This window comes from Callorhinus ursinus, unplaced genomic scaffold (assembly GCF_003265705.2).
Source record: "Callorhinus ursinus isolate GAN/ISIS: 27379988/994484 unplaced genomic scaffold, GSC_fseal_2.0 scaffold10, whole genome shotgun sequence".
NCBI lineage: Eukaryota > Metazoa > Chordata > Mammalia > Carnivora > Otariidae > Callorhinus > Callorhinus ursinus.
The window spans coordinates 20,549,930-20,566,967 of NW_027397072.1; the positions used below are offsets into that span (position 1 = coordinate 20,549,930).

The 17,038-nt window shown below is 48.4% G+C and overlaps 1 protein-coding gene across 4 annotated transcripts in view; it reads left to right on the plus strand.

Moving 5' to 3' along the window:
* The window catches only part of EFR3B (EFR3 homolog B), an 88,563-nt gene that overhangs the window by 34,199 nt on the left and 37,326 nt on the right, over positions 1 to 17,038 (plus strand). For 3 of the 4 annotated variants that reach the window (XM_073897082.1, XM_073897083.1, XM_073897081.1), the window contains exons 2-4: positions 2,627 to 2,703; positions 3,749 to 3,876; positions 11,856 to 12,006. In XM_073897082.1, coding sequence (XP_073753183.1) covers positions 2,627 to 2,703; positions 3,749 to 3,876; positions 11,856 to 12,006 — 356 coding nt within the window. The remainder of the gene's footprint in view (positions 1 to 2,626; positions 2,704 to 3,748; positions 3,877 to 11,855; positions 12,007 to 17,038) is intronic. The other variant, XM_073897084.1, reaches the window with a different exon arrangement.

Here is a 17,038-nt window from a genome sequence, read left to right on the forward strand (position 1 = left end):
GAAAGAAAGAAAGAAAGAAAGAAAGAAAGAAAGAAAGAAAAGAAAGAAAGAAAGAAAAGCGTGCTGTTGACCACTGTGCCTCATGAGCCCTCAAGGGGTCTGAGGAGGTCGGAAAGGAAGAACAGACCAGGAAGAGGCACCAGGACGGAAGTCAGGAAGGACCCGGAAGCAATGGCAGCTCTGCAGATGGGGGGGCGCCTGCTCTCTCCTCTCTTCTTACCTCTCCTTGTCTGGTGGGACCAGTGCCCTGGGGCCTTGAATGTGACTAGTTCTCACCGGGGCCTTGCCCGGTGGCTCCTTGAGGCCTCTGCTGGGAGAGGCGAGTTCCAGGGAGAGGCCTGTGGGCTAGCGAAGGAGGCACTGGGGCAGAAGGGACGCCTGAGGCACACTCCTTCTAGAGACATGAGAGCAGGAGACCAACAGGCTCCCTGGTTTTACTGGGAAGAAACCAAGCCAATGTCCCTAGACCGAGATACAGCCGGGCCTGCTGCCTCTGGGAGGCGGCTCGGGTCCCCACTGGTAGCACCAGGAGCCCCCAGCCCCTTTGGTGTCCCTGCACAGAGCTTTCTGCCCTGAGTACCCAAAATGGGCTTGTGCTTTCTCGACAAGTCTGAGTTTCTAACAGCCAGGAGCTTGGCCTCTGTCCCGTGCAGGCCCTGCCTCCTAGGCCTCTCAGAAATGTTTGAGGAAGGGGCTGGCCCTGGGGCTTTGCAGTACCAGCTTCTCTGTGATAATCTTTCCTCACTCCCTTAAAACATAAATGGCCGGTGCTCCTGGTCTGGGGACAGTGATGAAGGAGGCTGCCGGGAGAGTGTAGGGCATGTCCCGTGGACATCTTGGGAGAAGCGTGCTGACGGCTGCACGGGGCAGAGGGCAGGGTGGCCGAAGGGGGAAGGAAGATGGGTTTAAATCCCAGGCTGGGAGGCCCGAGACAGCGAACGCCACCGCTGGGCACTGTTCCATCAGGAGAACTAGCCCTCGCTGGCGTCCAGAGCCCGAGCACCCCCTCCCAGCCATGGGCAGAGAGGAGATGAGGAGATGCCAGGCCAACACAGCGAAACAACCTGGAGGGCCTGGCTCTGCAGCCGCGGACCGGTTCTGCAGCCCTCCTCATGCACCGGCAGGTGGGAGGCTAGGGGTGCACAGCTGCCCGCGAGGCGGGCGAGGGGTGACATGATCAGTTACCTGATATCCTTTCCTCCTTCGGCGTGCCCCTTGGCTTCTCCAAGAGAGCACCTGTTCCCTTGTACCGGAGTCACCCCGAGGCCCAAATCACCGCTCCTTCCTCCTCCTGGCACTGCCGCCCCGCACCCCCTCCCACTCAAAAGTCCGAGAGAGCCGCTTTTCTCCGCAGCTATAAAGCTCTTTGTGCGATTCAAGTAATTCCCACCAAAGTAATTCATTCTTTTCTGAATGGCCCATAGGCTTGATCCTTCCGCGGTGCATTTGCATTTCAGCTGGAGAGTTTGTACAAGCAGAATTAAGCATTAATTGGGAGAATGGGGGAGCAATTATTTTGGGGGGGGTGGACTTTCCCAGGCCCTTCCCTGCCCTCCCCTTGGCTCCTCCCCACAGTGCCCACTCCCCCGCACCGGGCAGGGAGGGGTGCGGCTGGGATGAGGAAGGAGGGATCCCTGAGGCAGGAGGAAGGTGGAACAGCATCGGATCCCAGACGGTTCTGTGTTCTCTGTCCACTGACAGTTTTTATGGTGGGACTTACAAGAGTCAGCTTTTTACTTCCCCAAGGTTTGTTCTATGATTACTGATTTCCTAGCACCAACACTTCACAGCACCCAAAGACAAAGCAAGTGGTCATGTCAGACGGGCTTCTGCATGGAGTAGACTCAGCTTTCTAAAATGCACCACATGGTCCTCAGTCTCTGGCTTTGCCACGGGCTGGTGGATGCTTCGTGGGGTGCGGGGGCTGGCATGGGGGACCGCGCACGGTCTGGCTGGCCCCTGAGCGCCCCGCCCCACCCTGAAACACCCCCATCCCCCTGCGTTAAAGATGCATTTTCAGGTGTTAATAATTCATGGTAATGTTAATTTATCATGATGTCACATAACATTCTATAATGGAAAAGGCCCCAGGGGACGGGATGGTAGAGGAGGTTGAGGAGCAGAGAATGAAAAGTGAGAGGTCAGTGGGGGCGTAGGAGGAATGAGCACCCCTCAAGCTGTGTCCATCTTCCCAGGACACGGGGCTGGGGGGGAGGTTCTTGGGCTGCAGGAGGCAGGCTTATAGCCTGCCCCCGCGAGAGAGAGAGAGAGAGAGAGAGAGAGAGAGAGAGAGAGAGAGTGTGTGTGTGTGTGTGTGTGTGTGTCCAGGGGTAGCACCTGACCTTTAGGTGAGCCCCCAGCCCTCAAAGTGCCACTCCGTGGCCTGGCTTCATGTTCACACACACATCACCATGCTTGACACCCCCCCACCCCCGGCAAAGGACGCGAAGCACCAGGGGCAAAGGTGTGGAATGCGGGCAAGGGGTGGGAGACGACCACCCCAGGGCACTCGAGGGGAGGGATCTTTCTGCTTTCCGGCCTGGGTTTGGTTCCTTACGAGCCACCTTGGCCTGGTTCCCAGGTCCCCCCAGCACACGCTCACGGGTTTTTCTTGTTGCTGTCCTAGGTGTGTGTGGCTGCTGTGGCGCTCTACGGCCCAGGTACAAAAGGCTGGTTGACAACATCTTCCCAGAGGATCCCGAGGTGGGTCACACCTCTGCCGGGCATCGCCTCCCACCGCCTCACCCTGCCCAGGGCGGCAGGGGGAAAGCGCGGTCTCCCGGGCCCCTCACCCGTGGGCCCGCTCAGACTCCCTGTCAGTGGGGAGAGGCAGCCAGGGGCCTGTAGGCTGCAGAGATCTGGATCTGTCTGGAGTCAGGATCTGCAGGGGGCTCGGGAAATTGGTTTTGGCGCGCTGTGGGCCTTTGCCGTACCACTGCGACATCTTTCTCCCTCGTGTCTCTGAGCGATGGTTCCTAGAACTGCTAACTCTCTTGGCGGTACTCTTTCCCTGCTGTTTCGCGTGAGCACTGCCCTTCTTGGGTTTTGGCTCAGGAGCCCGGGTCTTCTCTGTGGCTCTCTCTGGCATCTGCCAGGTGTCTGGGTGTGTGCACGCAGGAGGCCTGGCTTCTCGGCTTCCAGGCCGCCACTCCCTGCTCAGGCTGCGTTACTGGTTGTGTGGTTTTGGAAATGTCAGGATCTGATATTCTTGACTTGCTCTCTGGAAATCAATGATGTCTTCTTGATGGACAGTTGAAGGGCCACATTTCCAGCATCCTCTGGAGAATTCCCTAATTGCTGCTGAGCTGCTTTCTCTTCCTGTTCACGTCTTGGTGCTGGATATCGAACACATTTTAATTCTGAGTTGCTTTCAGTGAAGCCTTGTCATTCACACACACACACACACACACACACACACACACATACACACCTATACACATGTGCATATATATACATTCATGTATATATACATGTACACATATATCCACATACATACATATATAATATATACATTTATACCACTATTCTAGTTTACAGCTGGCACACTCTGGGCTAAGCTGTGTGTTCCTGGGAGGCAGGAACCATGTTTTAATCATCTCTGTATCCCTGACCCCACATGGGGGGTTTGTCACATACATAATGGCACTCTGCAAAATGATGGTTAAATTGACATATTATTTACCTTTAGACTTGAACCCTTCTAGCCATGGAATGGTCATGGTGAGACATGATGGCCTGTCTTTTACAGGATGGCCTGGTGAAGACCAACATGGAGAAGCTGACCTTCTACGCCCTCTCAGCTCCAGAGAAGCTGGACCGAATTGGCGCCTACCTCTCTGAGAGGCTCATCCGTGATGTGGGTCGTCATCGCTATGGGTAAGAGTGTGAGAAAGTGAGAGAGATACTTTCAGAAGTGATGTTATATTTTTAGGGCAAAACACAGGGTCCCTTTATGAAAATGATAGTAGCCTTAGTCATTGAACAGACAGGGAAAACGGAGACTGGGCCTGAGGGAGGGTTGCATGTGTTCTTCAAATGGCAGGTAAAATTTGATGCCGTTGCCAAGATGCAGGAAGAAGGGGACGTTGGCTTCCTAGGAGCACCTCTTTTAGCATCCATTTTCCCCTTGTGTCTCTATCCAGAAGCCCTCACCCACAGTCTAGGGCCTTGAAAAGTTGGTCTAGGGGCGCCTGGGTGGCTCAGATGGTTAACTGTCTGCCTTCAGCTCAGGTCATGATCCCAGGGTCCTGGGATCAAGCCCCACATCAGGCTCCCTGCTCAGCGGGGAGCCTGCTTCTCCCCCTCCCTCTGCTTCTCCCCCTGCTCGTGTTCTCTCTCTCTCTCTCTGTATCTCCGTGTCTCGAATGAATAAATTAAAAAATCTTTAAAAAAAAAAAAAGAAAAGTTGGTCTAGTCTAGAATCTGCCATTATTCTCATCAAACCAAGCAACTTACAGTCTTAAAAAGCAAGGAAGGGGGGGCATCTGGGTGGCTCAGTCGGTTAAGTGTCCGACTCTTGATTTTGGCTCAGGTCATGATCTCAGGGTCATGAGATCAAGCCTCACGTCGGGCTCTGTGCTGGACACAGAGCCTGCTTGGGATTCTCTTTCTCCCTCTCCCTCTGCTCCACCCACCTCTCTCTCTAATTAAAAAAAAAGAAAAATCAAACAATAAATATTAAAAAAAAAAAGCAGAGAGGAACCAGCTACCTTCTAGTGAGAAGATTTTAATTTGTCCATTAAAAATACACATAAATGAAATATTTATCAATCTTCTGAGAGAGAAAGGACTTGCTATGTTTAGTAAAGAAAAGAAATCTTAAATGAAAATGACTGATCAATAGATTTAACTGTCTGAAAATTTAAATATTTTGACGTCAAAAAAGAAGCCATCAAAATTTAAAAGACAACCAAAAAGAAGTGTTTTGAAAGAATAAGACAAAAGATTCAAACTCACATATTAGTAGCATATAACAAATGGTGGGGCTGGAGTGGGGACCTGAGTCACTAAAAACTGTGAAGCCAGGGCCCCAAATAACCAACACACAGAAAGAGGAAGGAGAAATAATGATAGTCAATAAACTTATAATCAAAGATGTGGCTTGAAATACTAAGATACCATCTTCACTTAGCAAACTGATTAAAAAAAAGTATTTCCAGTACTAACCAAGGAATGGCAACATGAGGGGCGGTCTCATACTTTTCTAGAATAAGTGCAAATTGATTGAACCTTTTTAGACCATGATTTTGAAATATAAGTCAAGTCTTCAAAAACATTTATGCCCTTTGATCCAGTAAATTCTTTTTCTATTTTTCTATCCCAAGAAATCAATCTTAAATATAAACTAGCTTTACACACAGAGATGTTCATTAGAGTGTTTTTTATAATAATGAAATAGTGGAAATTAATGTCCAATAAGAGAAAAACAGTTCAGTGAATTATGATGTTTCTCACTTGGTGAAATGTTATCTATTCAATAGAAAGTATGTTTATAAACATGCTTTCCCCATAATAATGAAAATGCCTTAAGTAAATGAAAAATAGAATATGTAATTACATATGCAGTGTTTTACAATCAAGTTAAAAAATAAACAACAAATATCAATGCCTAGAAAATATAGTAAAAACAAATATGCCATAAATGCTAAGAGTGCTCATTTTTTGAGCCGTGTGGTTGGGTTTTTGTGTGTGCGGGCCTGCTGCGTTTGCTGCCCTGCCCACACCCCAATTTGGAGCAAAGCTGAATATAAGAGAACCCAAAGGCATCCTTGGCGGCATTGCTGATGGGGCGAGGGTGGCGTAGATCTAGGGCAATTGTTCCCAAGTCCTGTTGCTTCTGTTCTCCATACATCCATCCTGTACTTTCCTCTGCTTCTTCCTTTCTCCTGCGGCAGACTCCAGATTATGGCAACATTAGAAATGCTCTCCCTGCTTCGTCTGTCCCGTTCTGGTCCTTCCAGACGGGTACTGCTGGCTATGACCTTCAGAACACAGATCTGGCTCCTTTAGAATAAAATCCAAGCTCCTCAGCTTGACTCCTACAACCTAACCCCTAACTCACCAGGCTCCCCCAGCCATGCCCGCCACACCTGCAGTGCCTACTCTAGATCCACTCCAGACGGACCCCTGGCTCTCTGAACCTCACGCCTCTGGGGCAGTGCTGTCTCCCCTCAATTCCCATCATGGCAGCCCTACCACCTGCCAGGCTCCCTTCCTCCTGGTGAGGAAGCTGGAGAGAGCACTGGAGTGAAAAGGTTTGCATTGTGCTGATAAGGTGTAAACCTCCCACCTCTGCAGGACCCACCCGCGATTCTGAAACCAAGCCATCCCTAGGAGTAACAGTAAGACTGGAAACAATACATTTCTATCATCATTTTATAAAATAAAATTAGGCTGGGCGCCTGGGTGGCTCAGATGGTTGGGCGTCTGCCTTTGGCTTGGGTCGTGATCCCAGGGTCCTGGGGATCGAGTCCCATGTCAGGCTCCCTGCTCCTTGGGAGCCTGCTTCTCTCTCTGCCTCTCTCTCTCTCTCTCTCTCTCTCTGTCTTTCATGAATAAATAAATAAAAAAAAATAAATAAAATAAAATAAAATAAAATAAAATTAGGTTACATGCTCAATAAAGAGGGCACAAATATACTGTACATGCTGATTATATAAATCGCCTTGACATATTGTAAAGCATGCTCAAGCAAGTAAAAATGACTTCATCCTAGATTGAACCTAAAACTAATATGCTAGCAATAACATTAAACATTTAATACTAATTTTATCTGCCCTCTTTGCAGTGATGGTTCTCTCGATAAAAATGTCCTATAGCCAACAGAGCCAATTAGAATCATCCCACTGCCCTTAGAACTGCAATTCAAAATTGGTATCATTCTGTTAAAAATAGTCCTTGCAGCATCTAAGTATTTAAAGCCTTGAAGGCCTCACTGGAAGCTTTAATCATAAACATTTGGAGAAGAAAAGTCTGTTAGATCTGATCTCCTATTCTCTCTCCTTGCCCACCCCATCTTGCCCTGCGCAGGGCTATGCACATCATTATTATATTCCTTGTCATTAGTAGCTTCCTGATGGCAGCTTTGGAAGCGCAAAATATTCGCATGCAGACAAGTCTGAGGGGCTGTGTCTCCCTGTCATCGTGCAGGTGTCTGTATTTATGGTTTGATTATATGGACATGAACTTGGTGGTTGGCCTTTATCTGTGTTTAGCATCAGGGATGATAACCAAATATGGACAGAGAGAGGCTAAGGTGTGAATTCCGAGGTACTGTTCATTGACGCGAACTATGTTGGGCAGAGATGTGCGAAGCAGCAAAAAGTGAGATTTCCTCCTATTTTTCTCCTTCTTTGTGCATTTTCCTTCCAGTCCAGCCCAACTTCTAGAACACCTTAGAAACTGGGGAGCAAGGGGGCTACTGAGAGTGCTTCACGAGACTCGGGGTCAGTTGGCCGTGACCACGGAGCTCTGACCACATACAGAGTGCTGGATTGGATTCTGTCAGGTTCCCCAGTGCCTGGAGCCCTGGAGGGTCGTGATGCCCAAGCCAAAGAAGGATGGGCTACTCCCTGAGGAGCGTGGCCCCAGAGCTGATTTGGCGGGCCTCCTAAGAGACACACATTTCCCAGAAGGAGCCTGAACGTGGTCAGAGGATGTTGCTGACCCTGCAGGCAGAGATATTGCAGATTTGTACTAGAAAAGGAGGTTCATTCTTCCCTTCCCTCGGCTGAGGTCAGCCCCTACTTCTGAGTTCCCAGAAGTTTCTGTCCAGGAGTGGGGCTGACCAAGTACGTTCCAACTGCCTAGAATAAGAGGTTCTTTGTCAAGGCGACTGAGCTTTGAGTGATTCTTGGGCAGTGGCTGGGCTTGCTAAAGCTGTCCCCGCTCTCCAGCCTGCTGGTCTTCATCTCTGACTTAGCCTTTCCTCTCCAACCCGCCCTGTTCCCAGGCTCTATACACCTGCTCCTCCTTTCCTGGAGCTCAGGGCCTCTTGACTGAGCACAAGGTGTTCAAGCAGAACCAGCTGCCTATTCTAGACGTCCGTAGGAGACACTTCTTGCCTCATTCCCTGTGTATTTTCCTCAGTTGTTAAAACTCTCCTCCTGCCTTGGCCGTTGTCCCTGAGTTCCTGTTGTTATCACCTGTCAGGTGTCCTCTCTTGGTGTCGGTTGCTGCCCGTGAACCTGATTCTATCCCAGATTCCTTGGGTTCCGCCTTCCTCACCTGCTGGGAGCCCCTACAAGGACATCCAACCCTTGGTTGTCACCTGCTGCTGTCGTCTGTACCTGCTCTTGCCCTTCCCCCTTGGGCCCTGTGCCGGGCTAGTCCTCACCAGCTCCTTCCCGCGGCATCCTGCTCCTAGTACTCAGGCCAGCTCAGTTTCCCAGGCCTATTACTACACTGGACTCCTTCCAGGACACGGAGCCCAGATCAGATTTCTGCTGAGACCAACCCATCTGGCCCTGGTCCTGTTGAGCAGCCATCATCCTGAGAAGCCCACACTCCATTCTCCTTGAGAGTATGGGCCCAACTACAGGACCTACCCGGGAAGGTTATGGCAAGGTAGGACCAACACAGAGAGCGTCTAACCTTCTAAGATACTTGGAAAAATTCAAGTTCATAATTACAATCCTTCCATCCTTCGTATTGGGGCCCAACATGGGGAAGAAAGAACAGCATATTCAAAGAAGTAGGCCTTAAACTTCTTGACTTTTCAGTTTCTCTTTCTACCATAATTTTCACTTCCCATCAGAATTTCCACTCCTGGTTAGTAGCCAATTGCTTTTTATTTTATTTTTTTATTCATTCAGTCATTTTGTTAGCAAAAGATGGTTTTTCCTTATTAGGATTTTCGGGGATTTTTTTTTTTTTTACAGGAAAAGGAAAAAGCAGCGGTCTAAACTCTGGAATTTGGGAAGCCTTCTAGTTTCTTCTCTTGCCAAACCCCACCCCGCCTCTTCCTTTCCCTCATTTAAACTCTGTGAACTAAAGGTGAAGCCCTTCATACATAAGATGCTGGGGATGATTCATGAGAGAAGAGAATTCTATTCTGCCTGCCCCCGTTTCCCACCCGCTGTGTTTGGTTGCCCGAAGGTGGCCCAGTTTGTCTGCAAGGAAAGTGTGTCTCCTTTGGAAGGGCCCCAGCCAGGCTGCCTCCCCAAGGAGTCCAGGTTTCCTGGACTGTGATGATGATGGCCTCTGAAAAGCAAGGCCAGCACCACCCCCCACTCATCCCCACCCCACCACAGCAGGGACTGGGGGGCTCCTGTTTGCTCCCGGAACTCAGAGACCCAAGGCTGGCTTTGTATTTGAAAGACATTCTGTAGATAAGAGCATGACCTGATCCCTTTGTAAACATGTCCAGAGATGACTATTTAATAGTGCTTAATAATATTAAGGTCTTTTGCTACTTGCTTTTGACTTGGAGGCATTAACCTGATTCCTCAGCACCTCTGTTAGGTTTGGGAGTTCTCTGCCCACTTGACTTGTCCTGCATTTCTGTGTATCAAGAAGGACTCTTCTAGTCCACATGGTTTGGCTTAACAAGTAGAAGGATCGACACCCCGGAATGGGCACGGGAGCGTACTCACGAGTCCGTGGAGTCTTGTGATGCTCTCCCCCTCACAGGGTAGAATCCCTTCCAGCTCCTCTTCACCTTCCTATGAGGTCGGTTGCTGATTTGCTTTGGATTGCTCAGGATTCGCTTTTATTTGCACCATTGGGTTTCCAAAGTGCTCCTAAACCTGATTATTAGGTATCTGGCTTATTTGTGTAAAAATACCGTGGCTCCAGCCATATGGAAGGGGTTTTGTTCCAGCCTGGTGATGTGGGGCTCTGCACCGTGAGGGTCGTCCAGGGACTTCCATGCCTGGGACTCCAGTTGTTACCACTCCTCAACCTCAGGAAGAGGGGAAGAGAGGGCACGGAGGCCAGTCCTGTCTTCCAAGCAAGTGATGCCAACATTGTTCACCTCACTTTCCCTCATTTTAATGGCAACATTTTAGTCACGTGGCCTCAGCTAGCAGCAAGAGGGTCTGGGAACTAATCCCCGTGAGCAGCCACAAGCCCCCCTAAAATTCCAAATTATGAGGGAAAAGGAGGGAAAGAGATTCCAGGGGAGACCTCCAGCATTCTGCCTTAGAAACCTAACTCCCTACAGAAAATTACAAAGATTTCAACTAGAATGATGTTGGACAGATTTGCCGCAGCTTCTTCATTAGAAGTTAAGCGATAACCTTTTCTAATGAACGTCTACTCTGTTTTCTTTTTCTTTAGACAGAGAGTGGGGGGAGGGGCAGAGGCAGAGGGAGAGAGAGAATCTTAAGCAGGCTGCCCGCACAGCATGGAGCCCAACGCGGGGCTTGATCTCACAACCCTGAGATCATGAGCTGAACTGAAATCAAGAGTCAGATGCTCAACCGACTGAGACATCCAGGCACCCCTATTCTGTTTTCTTTAGTGTGCAAGTGCCTTGTAAGTGGGGCATGTACCCTTCTTGGTGTACCTCATCTGACCACACGCTTGTGTGGCCACCGTGGAACACATGTCGGGTTTGGGCTCAGACATGCACTCCTAATTCTCAGTAGGAATTTGATTCGTGGCATTTTTTCTTGGGGTTCAAGAGAGGCATTGAAGAAGACAACCACCAGCCAGGATCATCAGGGGTTGCCCTGCGAAGGCTAGTTTGGGAAGAATTGGATATTTTTAGCATGGAGAAGAGAAGAGCAAGAAAAATGGGATTGCTCTTTTCAAGCAGTTGAAGGACAGGCAGGTAGAAGGTGTAGCCCTGTTTTTTACTGCTCCCGAAAGTAGAATTGTGAATAAAGGACAAAGTTATTAGGGTTTAGCTTGAAATATGAAGAAGTTTTTATTTAGTTGTCAAGAAATGGGATGAGCTGACCTACCTAGTATGCTCATCATTGGGTGCTGCATATTTCCTGGTTTCTGAAGGTATTCACTCAGGTTTTAGGCTTTAGAAGGAAAAAGTAGTTAGGGCCTCAGAATCATCTTCATTAGGAAAAAATAATAATTTTATTCCGTGTTTATCTTATCCTCCATGAGGTACAGATGCTTCCTAGGTATGGTATGTGTCACTTAAATATGGTAATACCATCAACCATATTGTGTGATGATCTTAGGACTTCCGAGGTCTTCAAATGCAATACCTGCAGGTTTTATATTCCTTAACCTTTGCAGTTGACTGGTCCCCAGGCCCATCTCAGATTCTTCATAAACGTTCTTCCTAAAGTTCTTCTCTTCCTCCCCACTAGAGCCATCTCTCTCCTTCTTTGGAACTCTGTAGGATGGCCTCCATGATTTTCTTGTAGTGTTTCTTATCTTCCCTTTACAGATATCCCTTTACAGACACCTTTACAAGAGACATCTGTGTTTTTATCTTGTCCATGTAACTCTAGGCTCCTTGAGTTGAAGGCCTTCTTCCTCCTTACACCCCTGCACTAAGACAGAGTATTTCCCCCGTGGGTGCTCAACAAATACTTGACCTCAGATTGAGTAATTCTTTGATCTCACTGGGTTTGGGTTCAGAATTTGCTCTTCTGAGCATCAATCCTTTCTGCTTGTATCCACTCATGAGATGGTACACCTCGTCTATCCTCATGTTCTTCATCTGTAGAATGAGTGGCTGGGGAGAGCTGGTCTCCAGGCTGGTTCCTGCTGATTCTTGGTGCTGGGCTGGAGTGGGCACTAGCTGGAATGGCTGTCTAGACATCAACAGCCTGTTGGAAGAGCCTCATCACCCAGATGCTGGCCAGGTGGTCACTATGCTGATTGTCCCAGTCATGCAATGAGGGTGGAACGGGCGTGAGACCCAGTGATGGTATTGCTTTCCCCAGGTATGTGTGCATTGCCATGGAGGCCCTGGACCAATTGCTCATGGCCTGCCATTGCCAGAGCATCAACCTCTTCGTGGAGAGTTTCCTCAAGATGGTGGCCAAGCTGCTGGAGTCCGAGAAGCCCAACCTGCAGATCCTTGGCACCAACTCGGTAAGGAGCCACCTGGGGGCTGGGGGAGTGGGAGCTGGGGAGGACGGGGGTGGAGGTGGGCATGGAGGCCGTCTAGGTCAGCCTTGCTATAATCCATTCTTATTTGGTTTCTGACCCTAAGTATAACTCACCTCTTATCTTCGAGTCCCTCTTTGCGTGAATAAAGGGCTATCTGGTTTTTTAACTTAAATAAATATATAGCAAACAAAATAAATTTTAAAGATAAAATTCACCATAGTAAAGCATATGATTCAGTAGTTTTTTAATATATTCACAAAGTTGTGCAACCAGCGCCACGATCTACCGAATTTATCTTTAGACTGGTGATCTTCAAACGTTTTTTTAGTCATGGATTTTTTTTTTCCCCCTGAAATAATTTTAAATGGGGCCCCAATGGATATAAAAATAGATGGAAAGGGAGCCATTCCTTTGAGGGCGGGGGGTGTCCCGTGCCCTCACAGCTTGGCCCCCGACTCCATGGGGCACACTTTGAAAGCTGTCCAGCTAGTGCTTCTCTCAAAGAACCGCAGGACAGAGGCATCAGATAAGTGGAAAGATCACGGGGAAGCAGGAAACAGGGCGTCTGGCTTAGTTCTGCCCTCGCCCCGCCAGCTGACCTTGAGTGGGCTATCCTTTATGGACCTGTCTTTCCATCCATAACGGGAGGCGACTGAGCTTGCTCCAAGCTCTGTAATGCTGGTCTCCCTACAAGGCGCTGCTCTCACGAGAGGTTATGGTTTGGGGGGATGTTGAATGTGATGTGTCAAAAACTCCCCGCTTCGTATTTATCTCTATATCCTCGAATATCCTGGTGGCTTTCTTCAATGTCTCGCCCTTGGTCCTCCTCCCTCCCCTTCGGGACATACTTTCAGCTCCAGGCCTCTGAGCAGCTTGGTGTTAAAAGCCCTGAAACGCACCTATTTGACGGACATCACAAAAGACAAGTCAAAGGTGTGTGCCCTCTTCACCTTCCCAGCCGGGCTTTTCTGAATTTCTATTATACAGATCACAACTGCTTTCCTGTTCTACCTGAGTCGATTTCCCCAGAAGAAGAGAGTCTTTAAATTTTAATTTTCAGGCCCCAAACTAGCAACTGTGGCTTTCCCTTTCCTCTCCCTGGAAACCAGCTGCCTTTGACAAATTACATATACAGTAGCTGAGGGTGAAGTCTTTTGTCAGGTTGCCCGGGCAACAGCTTCCAATACTGTTTCATTTGTCCTGTTTAAGATAACTATAGTCTAGGAGAGAACATCTGAATGGAAAATAAGCCAGTCATCATGCATCCAGAGGGCCTCTCCCCATGGGGAACACAAAAGCAGGTGGCTGCCGGAACTGCCTTTCCCCACAGCCAGACCTGGCCCAGGATAGTGTTTTGTTCGCTGCAGCCTTGCAGATTCCTAGATTCCCCATCACAGCAACTCACTGCCGCAGCAACGGAGTGAGTCAGCTCATGATTCCTGTGCTGCACACCATGAAGGTTCTATAAGGACAGGCGATTCTGAGTAAGTGAAGTCACATAATTGCAATAGATTCAAAGTCCAGCCTCGGAGGCAGCTTTTGCTGGTGGTACCCCTCATCCAGATGCTCTTTCCAGCTCTCAAAGCCTGGGACCTCCACAAGCCTCCGAGAGAATGCTCTTCTTTTGCTCCTCACCATCTTAGAACTGCCAGCCTGCTAGCACTTGATGTGGTCCTGGAGAGTCTAGCCTGGCAGTTTCAACTGGGTTTCATGAGGCTTCGAGGCCTCGTGGGGGCAAAGGAGGACCTGGGAGGAGGACTAGAAGGATCCTGTTTGGGAGTTTGCAACCTTTCATTTGGATAAAGGGTTTTGCTGCTAGGAAATTAACAGGAAGACATGGAAAGAGGGGGAAAGAGAGAGAAAAGGAAGCTTCCCATGTGATGCTAGCAGCAGATTTGGGGACCCCTGACACACTGCAGCCTTAAACCTGTGCAGGGCTCCTCTCTTCCTCCCTTCCTTTCTTTCTTCCTTTCTTCATCCCTAATAGATGTTCATCCAGCTTGTACTTGATCACCACAAGGATAACATTGTGTTGAGACTTGTCACAAAATCCAAATTTACTAATACCACTCCTGCACATAGCATGCAGTAAAGTGTGATTTTTTAAAATTTAAGCAATGCTTTCAAGCCCTTAATGAGAATATCAGAGTTTTGGAGGATGATGAGTGGCCAGGAAAATCTGGAGAAGATGAGGAGCCAGGGCCAGCTAAGCTCAATTTACTTGTTTGGGTGTTTACATTTGTGTACCTGCCTTATTGCCTGATGGGTCCAAATGTGTGTCTCAGGCAGGGACAGTGAAGTGAGCATGTGTCCTGACCTTTTGAGATCACTCACTGAGGATAAACTGAAAATATTAAATCTGAAAATGCCAAGGTCCCCTGTGTGACCAATCCAGTGTATTAGCCAAATGTATACAAATAGTAAACTCTTAAGAAGATTCATGGACTACAGTTTGCACTTTTGTCCCTGCATCACAACATATACAAAAATTAACTCAAAATAGACAAAGACCTAAATGTAAGAGCTGAGACTATAGAACCCTTAAAAGAAACTGTAGGATTATGTGTTCATGATCTAGGATCTGGCAATGGATTCTTAGGTACAACATCAAAAGCAGAAACAACAGAAGAAAAAATAGACAAGCAGACTTCATCAAATTAAAAACTTTTGCTCATCCAATGACACTATAGAGAAAAGTGACAGGCAACCACAGAACAGGAGAAGATATTTACAAATCATATATCTGATAAGGGTCCAACAAGCAGAATGTATGAGAAATTCATACAACTCAACAACAGAAAGACAACCCAATTAAAAAATGGTTCAGGATTTGAATAGACATTTCTCCAAAGGAGATCCACAGATGACCAAGATGCATATGGAAAGATGCTCAACAGGGGCACCTGGGTGGCTCAGTCGTTAAACATCTGCCTTTGGCTGATCCCAGGGTTCTGGGATTGAGCCCCGCATCGGGCTCCCTGCTCAGCAGGAGGCCTGCTTCTCCCTCTTCCACTCCCCCTGCTTGTGTTCCTTCTCTCGCTGTGTCTCTGTCAAGTAAATAAATAAAATCTTTAAAAAAAAAAAAAAGAAAAGATGCTCAACATCATTAATCGTTAGGGAAATACAAGCCTGAATTGCAGTGAGATACCACCTCACAGCCACTAGGATGACCATAAAATTAAAAAAACAAAAAACTATAAATGACAAGTGTTGGCAAGAACGTGTAGAAATTGAAACCCTCACACGTTGCTAGTGAAAAGTACAATGGTGTAGGTAGTGTGGAAAACAGTTAAGCAGTTCCTCAAAGTTAAACAGATAGAATTACCAGATGACTCAGCAATTCTTCCTAGGGATATACCCCCAAAGAACTGAAAACAGGTACTCAAACAAATACTTGGACACAAATGTTCACAGAAACATATCTGCCACAGCCAAAAGATGGAAACAACCCAAACGATCACGTAGCATGTGATTCCATTTAGATGAGATGTCCAGTCTCTGTAAATCCCCAGGTACAGGAAGCAGCGTAGTGGTTGCCCAGGGCTGGGAAAGTGGGGAGAGGGGGTGACTGCTTAGTGGGTACTGGGGTTCCTTTGAGGATGATGAAATGCTTTCACTGCAAAATGTGAACGTATTAAACGCCACTGAATTGTGCACTTTAAGAGGGTTAACTTTAGGTTTTGTACATTTTCCCTGAATTTTTTAAAACTACACTTTCAGGAGCGCCTGGGTGGCTTAGTCGGTTAAGCGTCTGCCTTTGGGTCAGTTCATGATCCTGGGGTCCTGGGATTGAGTCCCTAGAGCCCCTGGTCGGACTCCCTGCTCAGTGGGGAGTCTGCTTCTCCCTCTGCCTCTGCCCCTCCCCCTGCTTGTGCTTTCTCTCTATCACTCTCTCTTTCTCAAATAAATAAAAATAAAAATAAAACCGCATTTTCAGCTCTAAGCAGCCCAAGGTCGATGGCGCAGAGGTGCTTGTGTTTTCGCTGAACCACCGCCTTAGGTCAGGCTCTCAGAGGCGCTGCAGGGAAGGGCGGCTTCCTTCCTGGCGCTGGAGGGATGCAGAAGCCCAGAGCCCTCTCGCTCCGGGAAAACAGATTTCCCGCTGGGACTGGTCTGTGTCCTGTCCTTCCGTCTTGCCCTCCCACTGGCCACCTCCAGACCTCGCCTCCAGGATGCCCTCCTTTCTCTCCCAGGTTCAGCTGCCACGGGTGCTCCCTTTCTTTGACTCCCTCCTGGGCCCCGTGCAAGCCATTGCCCTCCACCTGCCCTTGCCTCCCTGTCCCTTGGCCACACTGCCCTCCCCACCGGCATGGCCTGGCTCAGGGAAGTGCCTCCCAAAACCACAAGATGTGTGGGCTGGGGGCTCTGCAGATAGATGCTCCACAATTTTATTTGGGCTTTCAGGGTGGCTCCTTAGTCCACATTTTTGGCCACTGCCCTCACTTACCTTCTCCGTGGTCTCTACAAACCTTCCTTTTTCCTCCTCAGATTCCCTCCCATATTGGCTTCCTTGGTGTCGGAGGCAGCTTTGCCTTCTTCTGTCCCTGAGAAAATAGGTGGGGTTCCCTCAACTTCCCGTGTCCACCTTCCTCCCCAGAAGAGTCCCATCTGGTCAGGGGCCTTCCTCCATCCATTCTCTTTCTCCTCCAGGTTCTGGATCCTTCCCCATCTCTGGTTCCTTCCCTCAGTCGACGTGCAAGTTCCGGTCTCTTCCAGTGTCACTATAAACAAAGTCAGTAAACAAACTCACAAGAAAAAACAATACGTTCTACATAACTGCAAGATACCTTTAGCTCACCTGACAAAATGAACAATCATTCCCCGATGTTTTTTTAACGGTTAGTGCAAATCCAAATTTCCCTAATAGTCCCCAAATTGTCTTTTATTGCTATCGGTCAAATCCTCTGAATTCAGTAAAGATGATGCACTCACATGGTCTTCTGTGGCTCTTTGCCTGTCCCCAGCCCTCTCCTGCCCAGCCTTGCTTTTCATGACACTGACTTTTTGGAGAGAC